Source organism: Triticum urartu, chromosome 7A (assembly GCF_056163025.1).
Source record: "Triticum urartu cultivar PI428250 chromosome 7A, HENAU_Tu73, whole genome shotgun sequence".
NCBI classification, from domain to species: domain Eukaryota; kingdom Viridiplantae; phylum Streptophyta; class Magnoliopsida; order Poales; family Poaceae; genus Triticum; species Triticum urartu.
The window spans coordinates 495951251-495968429 of record NC_141879.1 but is presented as its reverse complement, the minus strand read 5'-3'; the positions used below and the strand labels follow the sequence as shown (position 1 = coordinate 495968429).

The window sequence follows — 17179 nt, the reverse complement described above, 5'->3', positions numbered from 1 at the left end:
ACCTTAAGTGTGTAGACCCTACGGGTTCGGGAGACATGTAGACATGACCGAGATCGCTCTCCGGTCAATAACCAACAGCGGGATCTGGATACCCATGTTGGCTCCCACATGCTCCACGATGATCTCATCGGACGAACCACGATGTCGAGGATTCAAGCAATCCCGTATACAATTCCCTTTGTCAATCGGTATGTTACTTGCCCGAGATCCGATCGTCGGTATCCCAATACCTCGTTCAACCTCGTTACCGGCAAGTCACTTTACTCGTACGTAATGCATGATCCCGTGACCAGACACTTGGTCACTCTGAGCTCATTATGATGATGCATTACCGAGTGGGCCCAGTGATACCTCTCCGTCATGCGGAGTGACAAATCCCAGTCTTGATCCATGTCAACCCAACAGACACTTTCGGAGATACCTGTAGTGCACCTTTATAGTCACCCAGTTACGTTGTGACGTTTGGTACACCCAAAGCACTCCTACGGTATCCGGGAGTTACACGATCTCATGGTCAAAGGAAAAGATACTTGACATTGGAAAAACTCTAGCAAACGAACTATACGATCTTGTGCTATGTTTAGGATTGGGTCTTGTCCATCACATCATTCTCCTAATGATGTGATCTCGTTATCAATGACATCCAATGTCCATAGTCAGGAAATCATGACTATCTGTTGATCAACGAGCTAGTCAACTAGAGGCTTACCAGGGACATGTTGGTGTCTATTATTCACACATGTATTACGATTTCCGGACAATACAATTATAGCATGAATAAAGACAATTATCATGAACAAGGAAATATAATAATAATGCTTTTATTATTGCCTCTAGGGCATATTTCCAACAGATAGCGCCTTGAGGAGCTTAGTGCTACACTTCCAACAGCCAACAGATAGGAATCTCGTTGTTGATGGTGATGGTATGAGAATCTACTGAGGCCATTGCCATCTTGTTACTAGTAAGTTAGGTCAGTCTTGTGAGGTTGCTTGCTTTTTTTTGAACAAATGAAGGCACCAAAGGTGCCATATATTCCATTCAGCTCAAAGGGTAGTACAAGTCAGATACAGAGTTCTGCAAAAGAAGAGAAGAAGAAGAGATACAAAATAACCTCTGAGAGGGAGCTGAAGGAAGGATCCTAAAGAGCAAAGTGAACAGAAGTTCAATGCCCTGAGCAACATGATCAGATTACAAAAACTAGCAAATATATAAAAGTATTCATGCATGATCCTGAGAGTAACTCCTTGAAGAAGAGAATCGTTCATCTTGATCTGCAACTGGATTTTGCTTGCATTAGAAACAGTACACCGTATGCAGCTGGATACCTTCAAGTTGAAAACCTGAAAATGTATTTGCCACTGGACATGGAGAAGATGAATGAGAATGAGCAGAACATATCAAAAAGGGTCCTCCAATATATCGGAAAATCTGTTGGGCAAGCTTATGAGCAATTCCATTAATGTCCCTGGAAATGTGAAACACCTGAGGATTTCGATTAGAGGTACACTTAACAAAGGTCGCCAATTCTTTTCTAATATTCCAATGCGAAGTAGAATGAGAAATGTTCTGAGAGGCAGCATCAGAGGCAGGTGAAATACAGTCCGTCAAAAACGTGGGACAATGAATATTAAGGCGAGCCGCCAATTGAGCAGCACAGGCAAGAGCTACAACTTCTGCTTGAAGAGGAGTAGAAGTAGGAGGTGCCAAATCTTGAACCTGAATATTGATCTCACCTTGGTTTGAAGGAATACAAAAATAGACACCAACGCCTGTCCCCACTTCTCCATGAGTAAGACCTGGATTTTTTTAGGACCGAAACACTAAATCCGAAGAAATCTTAGTACCAAGGATCAATAAATCAGACTTGAGAGTGCGGCCCTTTATAGGAAGATCATGAGAAGCATGTTGATTATTATGTTGATTATTATTAGAGGATTTCTTATTAGGGAAATGGAAAGGCTCCTCTTGAAAGCCATAATCCATATTAGCAGCAACAATTTGGACTTGATAAGGAAGATGCTTTTTGCGATCAAACAGAAAATCATTTCTAGCTTTCCAAATGCACCACAAAAAATTAAGGACATTCTGCAAAGAAGCATGAGGATGGCCCATAGTAACAAGATGAATAAGAATGGAATGCATCATTGAGTGTCCTTGAACAAGAATGTCAGATCGAAGAAACCAAGGGGACGAGAACCAAGCTGCTCTAGCAAAGTCACAAAGAAAGAACAGATGAATATCATCTTCTGGTTGAGCACATCCGCAGTAGTTTTGAGAGATGTGAATGGAAAAACGACGCACTCTCATTCCCGTGGGCAGAGCCCTACTAAGAAGTCTCCAAGCAAAGGTTTGAACTCTAGGAAGAAAATTTTTCTGTTTCCAAATAGTCTTAAGAAAGTTCTTTAAGTCTGGAGAAACATCCACAGGAGCAGTTCTAGGATGAGCATAAATTTCTTGCAAGCAGAGTTTATATGCAGATTTGGAAGAGCAAATACCATTAGGAGAGAGAGCCCAACAAAGCAAATCTTTAGTTTCATCATCAATAATATACAAACTAACAATATGAGAGGCAAGCGACTCCTGAAAAAGAGAGAAAATAAGATCACGATTCCATCTTTTTTGACCAGGCAACCAAAGATCTCTAACCAAAGAAGGATAAACAAAGCCTGGCTGTTGAGGAATGAGATAATCATGAATAGAATTCCAAAGATTGCACCAAGGCATGCTCCACAACGAAATATTACCTTGAGTGAGTTGGTAAAAAGCATGTTCTTTAAGCTTAGGCAACATTTTTAAAATGGAAGCCCAAAAAGCAGGTTTAGGAGGAGTAGTCGTAGCTTTCCAAATGGTAGAAGTATGAATTTTTTTGGCCTGAAGAACACGATACAAATGGGAAGAAGAATTTTTTGCTAGCCTCCAGGTTGCAGTGAGGATAAGGCTTTCATTAACCGCTTTTAAATTCCTGACTCCTAAGCCACCCTCTGCCTTGGAATTAGTAATATCCTTCCAAGCCCTCAGGCAAAGACTCTTTTGGGAATCTGTTTCTCTAACACCTGTCCACCAAAAATTCCTAATGATAGCTGTGAGTTTAGCAATGCATTTTTTTGAGAACAAAATGTTGGCCATATAATAAAATGGAATAGCTGAGAAGACAGAGCAAATAAGTTCAAGCCGAGCAGCATGAGAGAGCATATTCTCTTTATAAGAGGGCAGCTTGTTCAAAAATTTATATAACACAAAATTATAAGCGACACCTCTATTTTTAGCCGGAAGAATAAGTGGATGACCAAGATGATTGAAATTAGCATCAAGATTAGCAACTAGAAATTTTTTCTTAATGTCATTCATAGTGGCCGGAGAAACATGAGAGCTAGAAAGAATGGCAGATTTATTCTAGTTAGGAGTTTGACTAGAGAGAGCACAAAAATGTTGAATGAGATTAGCCATAGCTTGTGCCTCTTGGCAAGATGCCTGCCCACACACCAACAAATCATCTGCAAAAAGAAGAGAATGCACAGAGGGGCAATTTGGACCAAGAGAAATACCCTGCAAATGATTGGCCCGAAGAGCCTCATTGAGTATGATAGAGAGCTCATTAATGACCATGACAAACAAATAAGGAGACATGTGACAACCTTGTCGGATACCTCGACAACTTTTAAATTTTTGAGAGGGCTGCCCATTAATGAGCACAGAAAATGTAGGCGAAGGGTTGCTTGCTTATGCAATTATACTTGGCACGCTAATGTCCAGACAAGTCTGAAAACTTGGCTATCAATTATTCATTGGCTATTAATTTTTCTTGTCAATCTCCAAAATATTGTCACCTTTTGTCAAGTTATAGTTTTGCCAAAAAATTAACATAGTATCAAGCCAAGCAGCTTCTAAGCGTAATCACTTGTTACTACTATATGTGATAAACTTTTCGAACCCTAAATTATTGTGCAAATTGAGGCTTGGTGGGGTCCGACGCCGGAGCCAAAGCAGCCTCCCGATTCCTCTACCCACATGTGGGCATCGTGCGCGCGGATACCAGCCCATAGCAGGAAATCATTCGTCCCAGTGTCATCTCCAAACTTCAATTGTCAACTGGCTGTAAAATGCTCATAAGCATCTCCCCCCATTTTGATTTGGGTCCTCAATAAACCTTCTCCTATAAGTGTTTATGGAAATTGTCCTAATATTCTTTGGAAAAGTTGTGGCTACACCCAAGTTCATTACACCTACTATGAACAATAAAATCATCGAAAAAAGCAACAAAAAAATGTGAAAGTTGGTGGCTTCGATTATGACCAAATGTTTTAGTTGATTGCAAAATTTGAGGGCCAAATGACATAATCCAAGGAGCTAAACATGATCATACCCTTGATGAGTCAGATTTTTGGTCGGGCTTGACAAAGTCTGAATTGACAATCTCAAGCCCAACGCAAGCCCAAACATGTGAATAGTGCACTTCTCAATATTTTTGCGGTATTAAAATATATCATTACACCTATTTTTCAATTAAAATGATTATTTAACCTTGTTCGGGTTTTCTTTGGGGTTTTGGGATGAGCTTCAGACGGAAAAGATGATCCCGGGCCTGGCCAAATGTCGGGCTTAAGGGCTCGGGTAGGCAGGCCGGGCTGCCATGCGCAGGTCTAGCCGTCGCCGAAGTATCGGACGTCCCACACACACGCGCGTTGCGGTCCTCAACATACATCGATGTCGCCAAGAACGTTGATGCAGCCGTCATCCCACAGGCACCTTTCTCCGGTGAGCATGTCACCGATGGGTCCAGCCACCGCCATCATTGCTGCTCACGCAACAGAGGCCGTCGCTGCCTCCACCACGTCTTCCCGATCTCTGGGATCCCCTCACTCCAACGGGAGCACCTAGAGATAACAGATGCCGCCGCCACTCAACCTCTCTGTTGCCACCGCCCGCCGGTAGTACGGGTAGGGAGGAGGGAAGAGGAGCAGAGGTATTGTGGTCGGCGCCATTGAGGAAGAGTAGGAGGGGGGTTGGAACTAGTCTACAATTCTAAGGGACAAAGTGCCACACTTAGAATTTGACTCTTCTAAATATGAGCTCCAAGTGTTACACGTTCTTCTCTAGAGACCGTGGATATGCTACATAGACATAACTTCACTGAAACAATAGGAACTTCACTGGAACAGTAAAAACCTCCCACGCGGCGGGATGTGGCCTCCACGAAGTTTCAATGACGGCCAACGAGTGCCATGAGGGAGTCTAAGTGTGATCAAGGGTGAAGGGATGTGAGTAAATATTTTAAGGCGCTACAAAACTTAGCTCGTGTCCTTTCCATTGAAATTCCAAACCCGAAAGAAAATGTTAGGAGGGGATCATGGAACCTTGGAGGGGATTGCCCAATTCCAGTTGTAGATGCTCTTATGCAGCACCCTCCGGTGTCAGACTAAGATGGCTGCCTGACAAGCCTCCATCCAAACACGCTAGGCCACTTGTCAGAGTTGAGAGGAGGAATGTTAAATTGTGATCCAAATTATACTATGTTGGACTAGACGTAGTACAACTGGTATGGGCCTTTGCGTTGACGTCGACGCATACGAGTACAAACGTTTACTTGTCCTCCAAGGACTCTCATGTATTGCCCTCATATATACCTCATGTAGTCGCACCTCAGACGGTCTGTCGTCTCGTGCTTGTAATACTCCTCCTCATAGTGATTGCGCCTTCGTGCGTCCCTGGTTTTCTCCCGCAAGGGTTTCCACGTAAAAATCTATGTCTCTCGTGTCTCGTTTTATCTCGTTATTATCTAACAAGTGGTATACAGAGCCAAGTTACAGATACGAGATTTGAGATGAGAGATTAGGGTTACGGCCACTGCGCGCGTCCGGCCGATCCGTCGAATCCGACTGGAGTTTCTGCAGCCGCACGTCACTGAGTCCGACAGGCGTTCCAATCGGTACGTACAGGTTCATCTGATTTATCAGCCGATTGAGCTAGAGCGTCGTCACATCTTCCGACGCAAAGATCAATCGTACTAGTAGCAAGAGTTGGAGGCAGCCACGTGAAGAGATTGATTTGTTTTCTCCTACTACGCGTCAAATCTACCGAAGCTCTGCTACTACTTGCTCACGTGAAGGCTAGTACTATTGACTACTAGTAAATCATATTTGTTTTTCTCTACTGATTGCTACATCCGCACGAAGCTACCAGATGCTATTTATCCTATTTTTCGTCTGCTCCGCAAATTAATTCTATCAACGATTTTTCTACCGGCTTGTACTATTTTGTGTACACAGATTTATCGACTCATGGCATCCATGAAGTACAATCTTCCACTGCTGGACCGTGACACAAGATTTACCCTATGGCAAGTCAAGATGCGGGCGTTGTTGGCACAGTCCGACTATGATGAAGCACTGGATAGTTTTGGGAAGAACCGAATTGAGGACTGGACCGATGAGGAGAAAAGAATTGATTGTATGGCTTTGTCACAAATTCAACTCCATTTGCATAATAATATTTTGCAGGAAGTTTTGAGCGAGAAAACGGCCGCCGCTCTATGGTTAAAGCTGGAAGGGATTTGCATGACGAAAGATCTCACCAGCAAGATGCATCTGAAGCAAAAATTATTCCTGCACAGGTTACCCGAGGGAGGTAATGTTTTGAATCATATTTCAGAATTTAAAGAGATTATATCCGACCTAGCTGCAATGGAGGTTAAGTATGAAGAGGAAGATACTGCTTTAATGTTACTTTGTTCACTGCCAAGTTCTTATACCAATTTTAGAGACACCATATTAAACAGTCGTGATACTCTCACACTTAATGAAGTTTATGAAGCTTTGACCTCTAAGGAGAAGATGAAACTGATGGTGCCTCATGATGGTTCAAGTTCATCCCAAGAAGAGGGATTATCTGTTCGTGGCAGGACAAAGGAGAAGAACCCCAATAGTGGAAACAGAGGCAAAAGTAAAAACGGCTACAGGGGCCGGTCGCAATCTAGAGACAAGAAATATTGCAGATATTGCAAGAGAGACGGGCATGACATCTCAGAGTGTTTCAAGTTGCAGAATAAGGAAAAGAGGAAAGGTAGCAAACAAGGTGAAAATTCTGCTAACGTTGCTCGTGATGATAGTTCCGATGATGCTCTTGTCGTTATTGCTGGATGTGCTGAGACCAATGATGAGTGGGTACTTGACACTGCATGCACTTTTCATATGTGTCCACATAGAGATTAGTTTAATACTTTTGATTCCACTACTGCTGCTGGTTCCGTTTTGGGTTTTGATAATTCACCATGCAAGATTGAAGGCATAGGTTCTATTCGAATCGAGATGTTTGATGGCATAATCAGAACTTTGACAGATGTTCGGTATATTCCGAAGATGAAGAGAAATCTTATTTCTATGAGTGCCCTTGATGCAAAGGGGTACAAGTATTCAGGTGGAGATAGTGTTTTGAAGGTCACCAAAGGCTCCCTTATTGTGATGAAAGGTGATTTAAGTTCGACCAATGGTCTTTATTACCTTCGAGGTTCTACTGTTTCAGGTAATGCTACTCCAGTTATTTCAAAGAATTCTGATTGTGATGCTGCTAACCTTTGGCATATGCGTCTTGGACATATGAGTGAACTTGGTTTAGCAGAGTTAAATAAGAGAGGACTTCTTGATGGATATAAACCTGGTAAATTGAAATTTTGTGAGCATTGTATCTTCGGGAAGCACAAGAGGGTGAAGTTCAACACTTCCACTCATACAACTGAAGGTATTCTTGATTATGTCCATTCTGATTTATGGGGACCATCTCGCAAGAAGTCACTAGGTGGTGCTAGTTACATGCTGACTATTATTGATGATTATTCGAGAAAAGTTTGGCCTTATTTCTTGAAGCATAAATATGAAGCATTCTCAGCATTTAAGGAGTGGAAGATTATGATTAAAAGGCAAACTGAAAGGAAGGTAAAAATACTTTGCACTGATAATGGTATGGAATTCCGTTCTAAGCAATTTAAGAACTATTGCAAGTCTGAAGGCATTGTCAGACATTATACCGTTCCTTATACTCCTCAACAAAACGGTGTTGCTGAACGTATGAACAGGACCATTATTTCTAGAGCCCGTTGCATGTTGTCCAATGCAGGTTTGCATAGGCGTTTTTGGGTTGAGGCCGCTTTCACGGCTTGTTATCTCATTAACCGTTCACCATCTATTGCTCTTAATAAGAAAACTCCAATTGAGGTATGGTCTGGTTCACCTGCTGATTATTCACAGTTGAGAGTTTTTGGTTGCACTGCTTATGCTCATGTTGATAATGGAAAGTTGGAGCCTAGGGCTGTTAAGTGCATCTTTCTTGGTTATAAGTCTGGTGTTGAAGGTTTTAAATTGTGGAATCCTGAAACCCAGAAGGTTGTTATTAGCAGAAATGTTATGTTTAATGAATCTGCTATGTTACATGATGTTTCATCTACTAATGTTCCCGTTGAGAGTGAACAACAACCTATTGTTCAGGAGCCTACTGTTCAGGTGGAGCATGTTATTAATTCAGGTGATACATCTGGTAATAAAATTGTTGATGCACATGATGAACCCGTCGTTAATGATGATCATGTCACTTACACTCTAAATCAGCATATTGTTCCACCCAGTTGGAATCTTGCACGTGACAGAGTTAGACGGGGTATTAATAAACCTGACAGGTTAATTGAATAGTGCAATATTGTTTCTTTTGCTTTATCTGTTGCAGAAGAAATTGAAGGTAATTCTAAGCCTTCTTCATATTCCAAGGCTATTATTTCTGGTGATAGTAATAAGTGGATGACCGCTATGCATGATGAGATGGAATCACTTGAAAAGAATGGCACTTGAGATTTAGTAAGATTACCTAGAGAGAAGAAATCTATTCGTTGCAAGTGGGTTTTTAAGAGAAAAGAATGTGTTTCTCCTAATGATGAGACAAGATATAAAGCAAGGTTAGTTGCTAAAGGTTATAGCCAGATTCTAGGTATTGATTATAACGAAGTCTTTTCTCCCGTTGTGAAGCATAGCTCTATTCGTACTTTACTCAGTATTGTTGCCATGCATGATCTTGAGCTTGAGCAATTGGATGTTAAAACTGCATTTTTACATAGAGAATTAGAAGAGGATATTTATATGGAACAACCTGAAGGTTTTTTTATTCCTGGAAAAGAAAAGCTTGTCTCTAAGTTAAAGAAATCTCTTTATGGATTGAAGCAATCCCCTAGATAGTGCTACAAGAGATTTGACACCTTTATGCTCTCTCAAGGTTTCAAAAGGTCTAATTATGATAGTTGTGTTTATTTGAAAACTGTCAATGGTTCAACTATTTATTTGCTCCTTTATGTTGATGATATGCTTATTGCTGCAAAGAGTATGTCAGATATTAATGAACTAAAGAAGAAATTGAGTAATGAATTTGAGATGAAGGATTTGAGTGCAGCAAAGAAAATTCTTGGCTTGGAAATATCCAGAGATAGACCGTCTGGAAAAGTATATCTAAGTCAGAAGGGATATATTGATAAAGTTCTTCATCGTTTCAATATGCATAATGCCAAGCCGGTGAGTACACCGTTAGCTGCACACTTCAAATTATCATCAGCTTTATGTCCTAAGTCAGATGCAGATATTGAGTACATGTCTAGAGTTCCCTATTCGAGTGCAGTTGGTTCACTCATGTATGCCATGGTTTGTTCTCGTCCAGATTTATCATATGCATTGAGTGTTGTCAGTAGATACATGGCTAATCCTTGAAAAGAGCATTGGAGAGCAGTTCAATGGATTTTCAGATACCCGCGAGGTACTTCTAATGCTCATTTACAGTTTGGGAAAACTGGAGATGGACTTGTTGGTTTTGTTGATTCTGATTTTGCTGATGATTTGGATAAGAGAAGATCACTCACATGTTATGTTTTCATCATTGGTGGTTGTGCTGTGAGTTGGAGAGCAACTTTGCAGTCAATTATGGCTTGTTCCACTACTGATGCCGAGTATATGGCTATTTCTGAGGCATGCAAAGAAGCTATCTAGTTGAAAGGTTTATACACTGAGCTTTGTGGAGATTCATCTTGCCCTACCATATTTTCTGACCGTCAAAGTGTCATATATCTTACAAAGAATCCAATGTATCATGAGAGGACAAAGCACATTGATGTCAGACTTCATTATATTCGAGATGTTGTTGTTGAAGGCAATTTGAAGGTATGCAAGATAAGTACTCATGATAATCCTGCTAATATGATGACAAAGCCAGTTTCGACCAATAAGTTTGAGCTTTCCTCAGGCTTAGTTGGTATTTCTCACTAGTCCTATGGACTTTGACGCACAAGGTGTTTATGCTGATTTAGATGGAGTTATTTACTTTCTTCGACTACTGAAGGGAATTTAGATCAAGGTGGAGATTGTTAAATTGTGATCCAAATTATACTGTGTTGGACTAGACGTAGTACAATTGGTATGGGCCTTTGCGTTGACGTCGACGCGTACGAGTACAACTCGTTTAGTTGTCCTTCAAAGACTCTCATGTATTGCCCTCATATATACCTCATGTAGTTACACCTCAGACGGTCTGTCGTCTCATGTTTGTAATACTCCTTATCATAGTGATTGCGTCTTCGTGCGTCCGTGGTTTTCTTCCGCAAGGGTTTCCACATAAAAATCCGTATCTTTCGTGTCTCGTTTTAGCTCGTTATTATCTAACAAAAAAGTACACGAACCTCCACCAACTAATAAAATTTTCATTTAGAAGGATATAGTATAGGATGTAGGATAAAATATTTCTAACGCGCGCAAGGCACGATGACCGGTGATTTGAACGGGTCGGTCTACTTCCAAACACACGCGGCCCCTGCCCCCACATACTGGTCCTGTCCCTCTCTCCCACCCATGGGCAGGGACAGCGTGCGCGGCAGCCTCCAGCCGATATACATGCAGCCACTGTCAGTATTTGTTCGCTTCTCCGACGCCCTTGCGCTCTCCGAGCTCTGGGTACCGGCAAACGAAATAGTCGGGAAATAGGCCGTGCTCAAAAAAGGCTCACCCACACAGTGGCCGCAATAATTCGCGGAAGCGACCAAGCTGCACTTGCGCTCGCGGACAAGCCCACCCATCAAACGAATCCGGCAAATCTTCGCGAGCTTGTGGCGTACAGCCGCCCTCCCTTACACTGCCCGGCCCGGAGAATACATACATACATACATACATACTCGCCATTGCAGCGGGCACAGCACAGCCACAGCTCCGCCGCACGAACTGCATGCCAGTTTAAGTTCAGTGCTCAAATCGGGCCTGCAGCAGAAGCGCTCCAGACCTAACGTGCCGTTGCTTCCGCCGCATTGCGCTGGGCTGAACTTGCACGTAGCTGGCTGTGGTGGGTAGAGTGGCCGAGATGCTTGCCGTGTCCTCCGCGAGGTGCCTCGCCGACGACGCGGTGGAGCAGCGCGCCGAGGCCGCGCCCATGGAGACGGTTGGGGGCGCGGTGGTGGTGGCGGACCTGGACATAGACTTCGACTTCACCGTTGATGACATAGACTTTGGGGATTTCTTCCTCCGGCTAGAGGACGGCGACGCGCTGCCGGACCTGGAGGTCGACCCCGCCGACATCTTCACTGATCTCGAGGCGGCGGCCGCGGGCGTCGAGGAGTTGCAGGACCAGCAGGTGCCTTGCGCCGAGCTCTTGGCCGCCGTGGAGGACGTCGGTTCGGTCAGTTCGGCCGGTGGTGTCATCGCCGTAGAGAACGCGGCGTTCGCTGAGGCGGGGCTAGGAGACGGGAAGCGAGGGTGCAGTCAAGCCGAGGTGGACGAAAGCATGGGCGGCGGCGACCGCCCCGTTGTGCCGGACGCAAAATCGCCGTCGTCGACAACGTCGTCGTCTACCGAGGCTGAGAGCCGCCACAAGTCGTCAAGCAAGAACTCCCACGGGAAGAAGAAAGCCAAGGTGCGTTCATGCTTCTTATTGGTCATATGTAGACATACTTCTTAGGTTTGCACCTTTGTGGTATTAATGGCGTGCCCTATCTGCAGGTGGACTGGACGCCGGAGCTGCACCGGAGGTTCGTGCAGGCGGTAGAGCAGCTCGGCATCGACAAGGCGGTGCCGTCGAGGATTCTGGAGATCATGGGGATCAACTCACTCACTCGGCACAACATAGCAAGCCATTTGCAGGTGAGTGCAGGCATGAAACTTGAAGTTTGAAACTGAATATTGATTATTCTGTCTAAACTCAATTATGCTTCGATGGCTGTACTAGCTATCAGTATTAAGGATCTAGTTTAATAAATCAACAAACAAACAAAAAACTCCTGAGCTAAGGAAGATTGATAGAAGAGCAATCCAAAGCTGCGCATCTCTCAATTTGCAATTCACAATCAGGTAGCAAATATTATGAAATCGGGTTTGCTAAATCTCAGTCGACTGAGACTTAATGAAGACATGGTCGAGGCTATATTCGTGCGATCTTACCTGAAGACCCGTGTAATTTTTTCTTTAAATTTTCTTTTCTTCCTTTTATATGCTCTGTCACTTGACTGAGACTTCGTTAAGTCTCAGTTGACCGAGATCTAGCCACGCCCAAAATGAAATAGCTAGAAGAAAATGATACATATTGTTGAATCTAGCACAAAGGGATGCAGATATAGAACTAGCTACTTTGAAATATGACTCGCACAAATGTGCCATGTACGCAAACGTATGTTCAGAATTCAAGTGATAATTCATGTCTTTCCCTAGCCATAAGACATGCATGGCAGGTGTAATGCATGCAACATGTCAAAAAAGCAAGTGTGTCAAAGTAGAGCAACCGTTGTTATACATTCCAAGAACAAGTTTAGGTGTTCTCCGTTTCTCTCTTCCCATTAGCTAGGTAGACCCCATCACTTCTATCATCTACGTACTCGTATGGCTGTAGGTTCACGGACTTTGGATGAGTTCTGTTTGAGTACTGGCCCAACTGTACGCTGCGACCTAATTCACCGGAAGTATAAACTTGTTCTGCCCAGGAAATATAGTAAACAATCATTGAGGGCATCCAATTGTTTGGCTGACTATGAGTCTCTACGTATTGCTAAAACTCAGTGTTTAACGAAGTCTCAGTCGATGCATACTTGTAGGATCTTACCTAAAGATCTGTACAAAGTTTTTTTTTCTTACATGTTATATCATTTAACTTAGACTTGATTAAGTTTCACTCGACTAAGACCTAGCCACTTCCTAATAACTACTCCCTTGGTAAACTTTTATAAGCTTTGAACTAACCCCAGTTTGAAACTTCAATCCTTATTTTGGATCGGAGGGAGTATTTTAATTGCTTGCAAATTCTATATTGTCATTTCTAACCGCACAACTGCATATTGAAATCCATCGCAGAAAGAACATCTGGATATTGAAATATGAACCTGCTATTTCTAGCTAGGGCGCGACTGAAAAAACGTTACTATTGACATCGACTCATCCCACTACTGTGCCGATTGACTAAATGAGTTCCATATCGTTGCAGAAGTACCGGTCTCACCGGAAGCACATGATTGCGCGGGAGGCAGAGGCGGCGAGTTGGACCCAACGACGACAGATGTATGCCGCCGGCGGACCGGCTGCGGCCGTGAAGAGGCAGGACTCGAACATATGGACCGTGCCAACCATCGGCTTCGCGCCGGCGCACCCTCCTCCTCCTCCTCCTCCTCCTTCACCGGCAGCCATGCAGCACTACGTCCGGCCGTTGCACGTCTGGGGTCACCCCACGATGGACTCGCCCCGGATGCCAATGTGGCCGAGGCACCCAATGCCCCGCGCCCCGATGCCGGCGTGGGCTCCCCCGCCGCCGCCGCCGTCCGACCCGGCTTTCTGGCACCACCCTTACATGAGGGTACGTGCAGACGTAGCACCACCTATGGCAGTCTTGTATGTGGTTTTGTGGTTGTGTGCTCGTGGCGCCTGTTTCTTACGTTTTGTTTGGATTTGCTTGTGCAGGGGCCAGCAGCGTATATGCCGACCCATGGGACTCCTTGCATGGCAATGCCGATGGCACCGGTGAGCAATTTACTTTGGCATGTTTGATTAATATATTTACCTGCTCACGGAAGCATCTATATAAGCTGTGGTATTTCTCTGCAATTGTTGTACCAAAAACTGATGGGATGAATGATTTTGCCGATTCAGAAATTTCCTGCTCCTCCTGTGCCCGTTGCCATGCCGTGTCCAGTCTACACGCCCCCCTCCACGCCACCAGCGCTGGCGAGCAAGAACCAGCAAGAATCGCAGCTCCAGCTACAAGCACAACCAGTACGTACATAGTACGACACTTCCATCTATCCTACTGTCTGCACTGCTGTGTCTGGGCCAGCTTTAGTTAACACTCTCTGTCTTGTTGTGGTTTTTGCAGTCAAACGAGAGCATAGACGCGGCCATCGGTGATGTTTTATCCAAACCGTGGCTGCCACTGCCGCTGGGGCTGAAGCCCCCTTCGTTGGGCAGTGTCATGGGCGAGCTTGAAAGGCAAGGCGTGGCCAATGTGCCACAAGCCTGCGGGTGAGCGCTGGAGGATGCATCCGCCTGCACTCCATGCATGACTGCTGCTCCGTTCAGAGTAACCGCTAGCAGCAGCACCAACGACAACAACAACAAAATCGTCGACATGTCTTTTTTCTTTAGAACGTTTTGTGGACCTCTCTCTTGGTCAGCCTGTGCATAATTTCGATCAAGAGAAACTTTGTTACTTTTCACTCTTGAGACACATTTTTGCTACACCGTAAACTTCGACGCTCGCTCAACCGCGGCTACCCGAAGGCTCAACTTTACACCAATCGATCAACATTTCAATTTTTCTTGGATCGGAGATCGATCCTCCTCCTCCTCCTTCTTCTTCAAGAAAGAAAGTTAGGGTTCATGCCTCTCGCCGGCGCCGGAGCAGGTCCGCCTCGTCTTCGGTGGCCCTAGGGCCAATGAGGCGCGGTGGATCCTGGCAAGGGCCGGCGGGAGGGCTCCGTTTTTAGTTGTTTTTTCAATTTTGCAAGGGTTTGTATCCTACTCAGGAAGGCGAGACGGCGGCGGCTCCCTGAAGATGGAATAAAGGTCTCCCCGCCTAGCCCCCGTTCCGGCGGTGCGTCTAGCATCGTTGATGGGCGTGTGGAGGTGTGTCTCTGGAAGATCTATCTTTGGTGGATCTGCTCGGATCTCGTTGTTGTTCGTCTACGTTCGTGTGTCTTCGGTTTGGATCCTTCCGATCTACGATATTTTTCATCGGCGGCGGTTGCTGTTCTGGGGTGCTGGTCCTATGGGGCCTTAGCACGACAACTTCCCGACTGTCTGCTATAATAAGTTGTGCCCGGCTCTGGCGATGGAGGGGCGATGACGGCGGCGCGCCTTCGGCTCGCTTCGGTGCTTGCAGTCATCGCTAGGTGATTTACGGATCTAGATGTATTTTTTATTTTTGGTGTTCGTTGTGCTGCCATGATTGAAGATAAATAGATTGAAAGTTTTCCCAAAAAAATCCAATAAACTTCTCAGTTTGTAAAAAAAAAGACCAAATAATTCTTACACTAATTTGGAAAGTAATTTAGCTACTGGGACGTTGGCAACCTCCAAGGGTAAGCAAATTCATCACCTGCTAGGGTTTATAAAATAGACAAAGCATGTCTCGTACCCCTTTGCCTCTACTTCTCGTGAGGGCGACTAGGGTTTGCTCGCCTCCCGCCGGCACCGCCGCTGATCTACCTCGTCTTCTGTGGCCATAGGGCGATGAAGGTGTGGTGGATCTCGGTCCTTACCGGCGGGAGGGCTCTTGCTCCTTTTTTAGGTGATTCTTGTGTTCGTTTAGGGTTTGTGTCCTACTCGGCAAGACCCTTGGGGGCGGTTGAGGGAGTCCTGGATTAGGGGGTCCTCGGACAGCCGGACTATTGGACTATGAAGATACAAGATTGAAGGTTTCGTCCGGTGTCCGGGTGGGACTCTCCTTTGCATGGAAGGCAAGCTTGGCGATTCGGATATGTAGATCTCCTTCTCTGTAACCGACTCTGTGTAACCCTAGCCCCCTCCGGTGTCTATATAAACCGGAGGGTTTAGTCTGTAGGACAACAACAATCAGAATTATAGGCTATCTTCTAGGGTTTAGCCTCTACGATCTCATGGTAGATCAACTCTTGTAATACTCATATCATCAAGATCAATCAAGCAGGAAGTAGGGTATTACCTTCATCGAGAGGGCCCGAACCTGGGTAAACATTGTGTCCCCCGCCTCCTGTTACCATCAGCCTTAGACGCACAGTTCGGGACCCCCTACCCGAGATCCGCCGGTTTTGACACCGACATTGATGCTTTCATTGAGAGTTCCACTGTGCCGTCACGATAAAGGCTTGATGGCTCCTTTGATCATCGGCAATGATGTGATCCAGGGTGAGGTTTTTCTCCCCGGACAGATCTTCGTATTCGGCGGCTTCGTACTGCGGGCCGACTCGCTTGGCCATCTAGAGCAGATCGATAGCTACGCCCCTGGCCATCAGGTCAGATTTGAAAGCTTGAACTACACTGCCGATATCCGTGGAGACTTGATCTTCGATGGATTCGAGCTCATGTCAGGTGCGCCACACAGTCACAACGAGCCTGACTTAGCTCTGCCATCGGGCTGTGTTCGGGAGATCGCACCTGCGGTTACTCCGGCCCTCAATCCGGAGCAGATCGTGCCATCCGAGGACGGGTGGATGGACCCCGCCACGGAGGCCGCACACTCAGCGGCGATAGAGCTGAATACTGACTTCACCTCCTATGAGACCTGTGTTACCGGACCCTTGGATTCGTCCCCGACCATAGGCTCTGAACCGCCTGCGTCCGTGCCTATCCAATCTGATTGGGCATCGATCATGGAGTTTACCTCCGTAGTTATTTTTCAGCACTCGCCCTTGGGCGATGTGCTAGATTCATTGAAGTATCTCTCCTTGTCAGGAGACCCTCGGCCGAACTATGTCCGGCTCGAGTGGGAAGCGGACGACGAAGGAATTCGTTCCCCACCCACCACCGACTTAATAGCCACTGTCGACGACTTAACCGACATGCTTGATTTCGACTCCGAAGACATCGACGGTATGCACGGCGATGCAGGAGAGAAACAGGAACCACCGCCCACAGGGCACTGGACAGCCACTTCATCACACGATATATACATGGTGGATACACCCAAAGAAAACAACGACGAGGAACGGGAGGAT

The 17179-nt window shown here is 45.2% G+C and overlaps 1 protein-coding gene and 1 pseudogene across 1 annotated transcript; one reads left to right on the top strand and one right to left on the bottom strand.

Moving 5' to 3' along the window:
• Positions 1–1296: 1296 nt before the first annotated feature.
• Positions 1297–3195, bottom strand: LOC147960112 (uncharacterized; annotated as a pseudogene).
• A 7980-nt stretch (positions 3196–11175) lies between these two features.
• On the top strand, positions 11176–14798 carry LOC125520337 (putative transcription factor GLK1). The gene is made up of 6 exons (XM_048685230.2): positions 11176–11922; positions 12009–12149; positions 13480–13845; positions 13950–14009; positions 14139–14261; positions 14362–14798. Exons 1-6 carry the CDS (start codon positions 11374–11376, stop codon positions 14509–14511), a joined length of 1389 nt encoding a protein of 462 aa, XP_048541187.2. The 5' UTR covers positions 11176–11373; the 3' UTR covers positions 14512–14798.
• The last annotated feature ends 2381 nt before the right edge of the window (positions 14799–17179 follow it).

Excerpts from the sequence above, each read along its gene's own strand:
- LOC125520337 (XM_048685230.2), top strand. The coding sequence starts at position 11,374 with ATGCTTGCCGTGTCCTCCGCGAGGTGCCTCGCCGACGACGCGGTGGAG. Across the intron at positions 12,150-13,479 it reads ACATAGCAAGCCATTTGCAG|AAGTACCGGTCTCACCGGAA; the intron begins GTGAGTGCAGGC and ends ATATCGTTGCAG. Across the intron at positions 13,846-13,949 it reads GGCACCACCCTTACATGAGG|GGGCCAGCAGCGTATATGCC; the intron begins GTACGTGCAGAC and ends TTGCTTGTGCAG.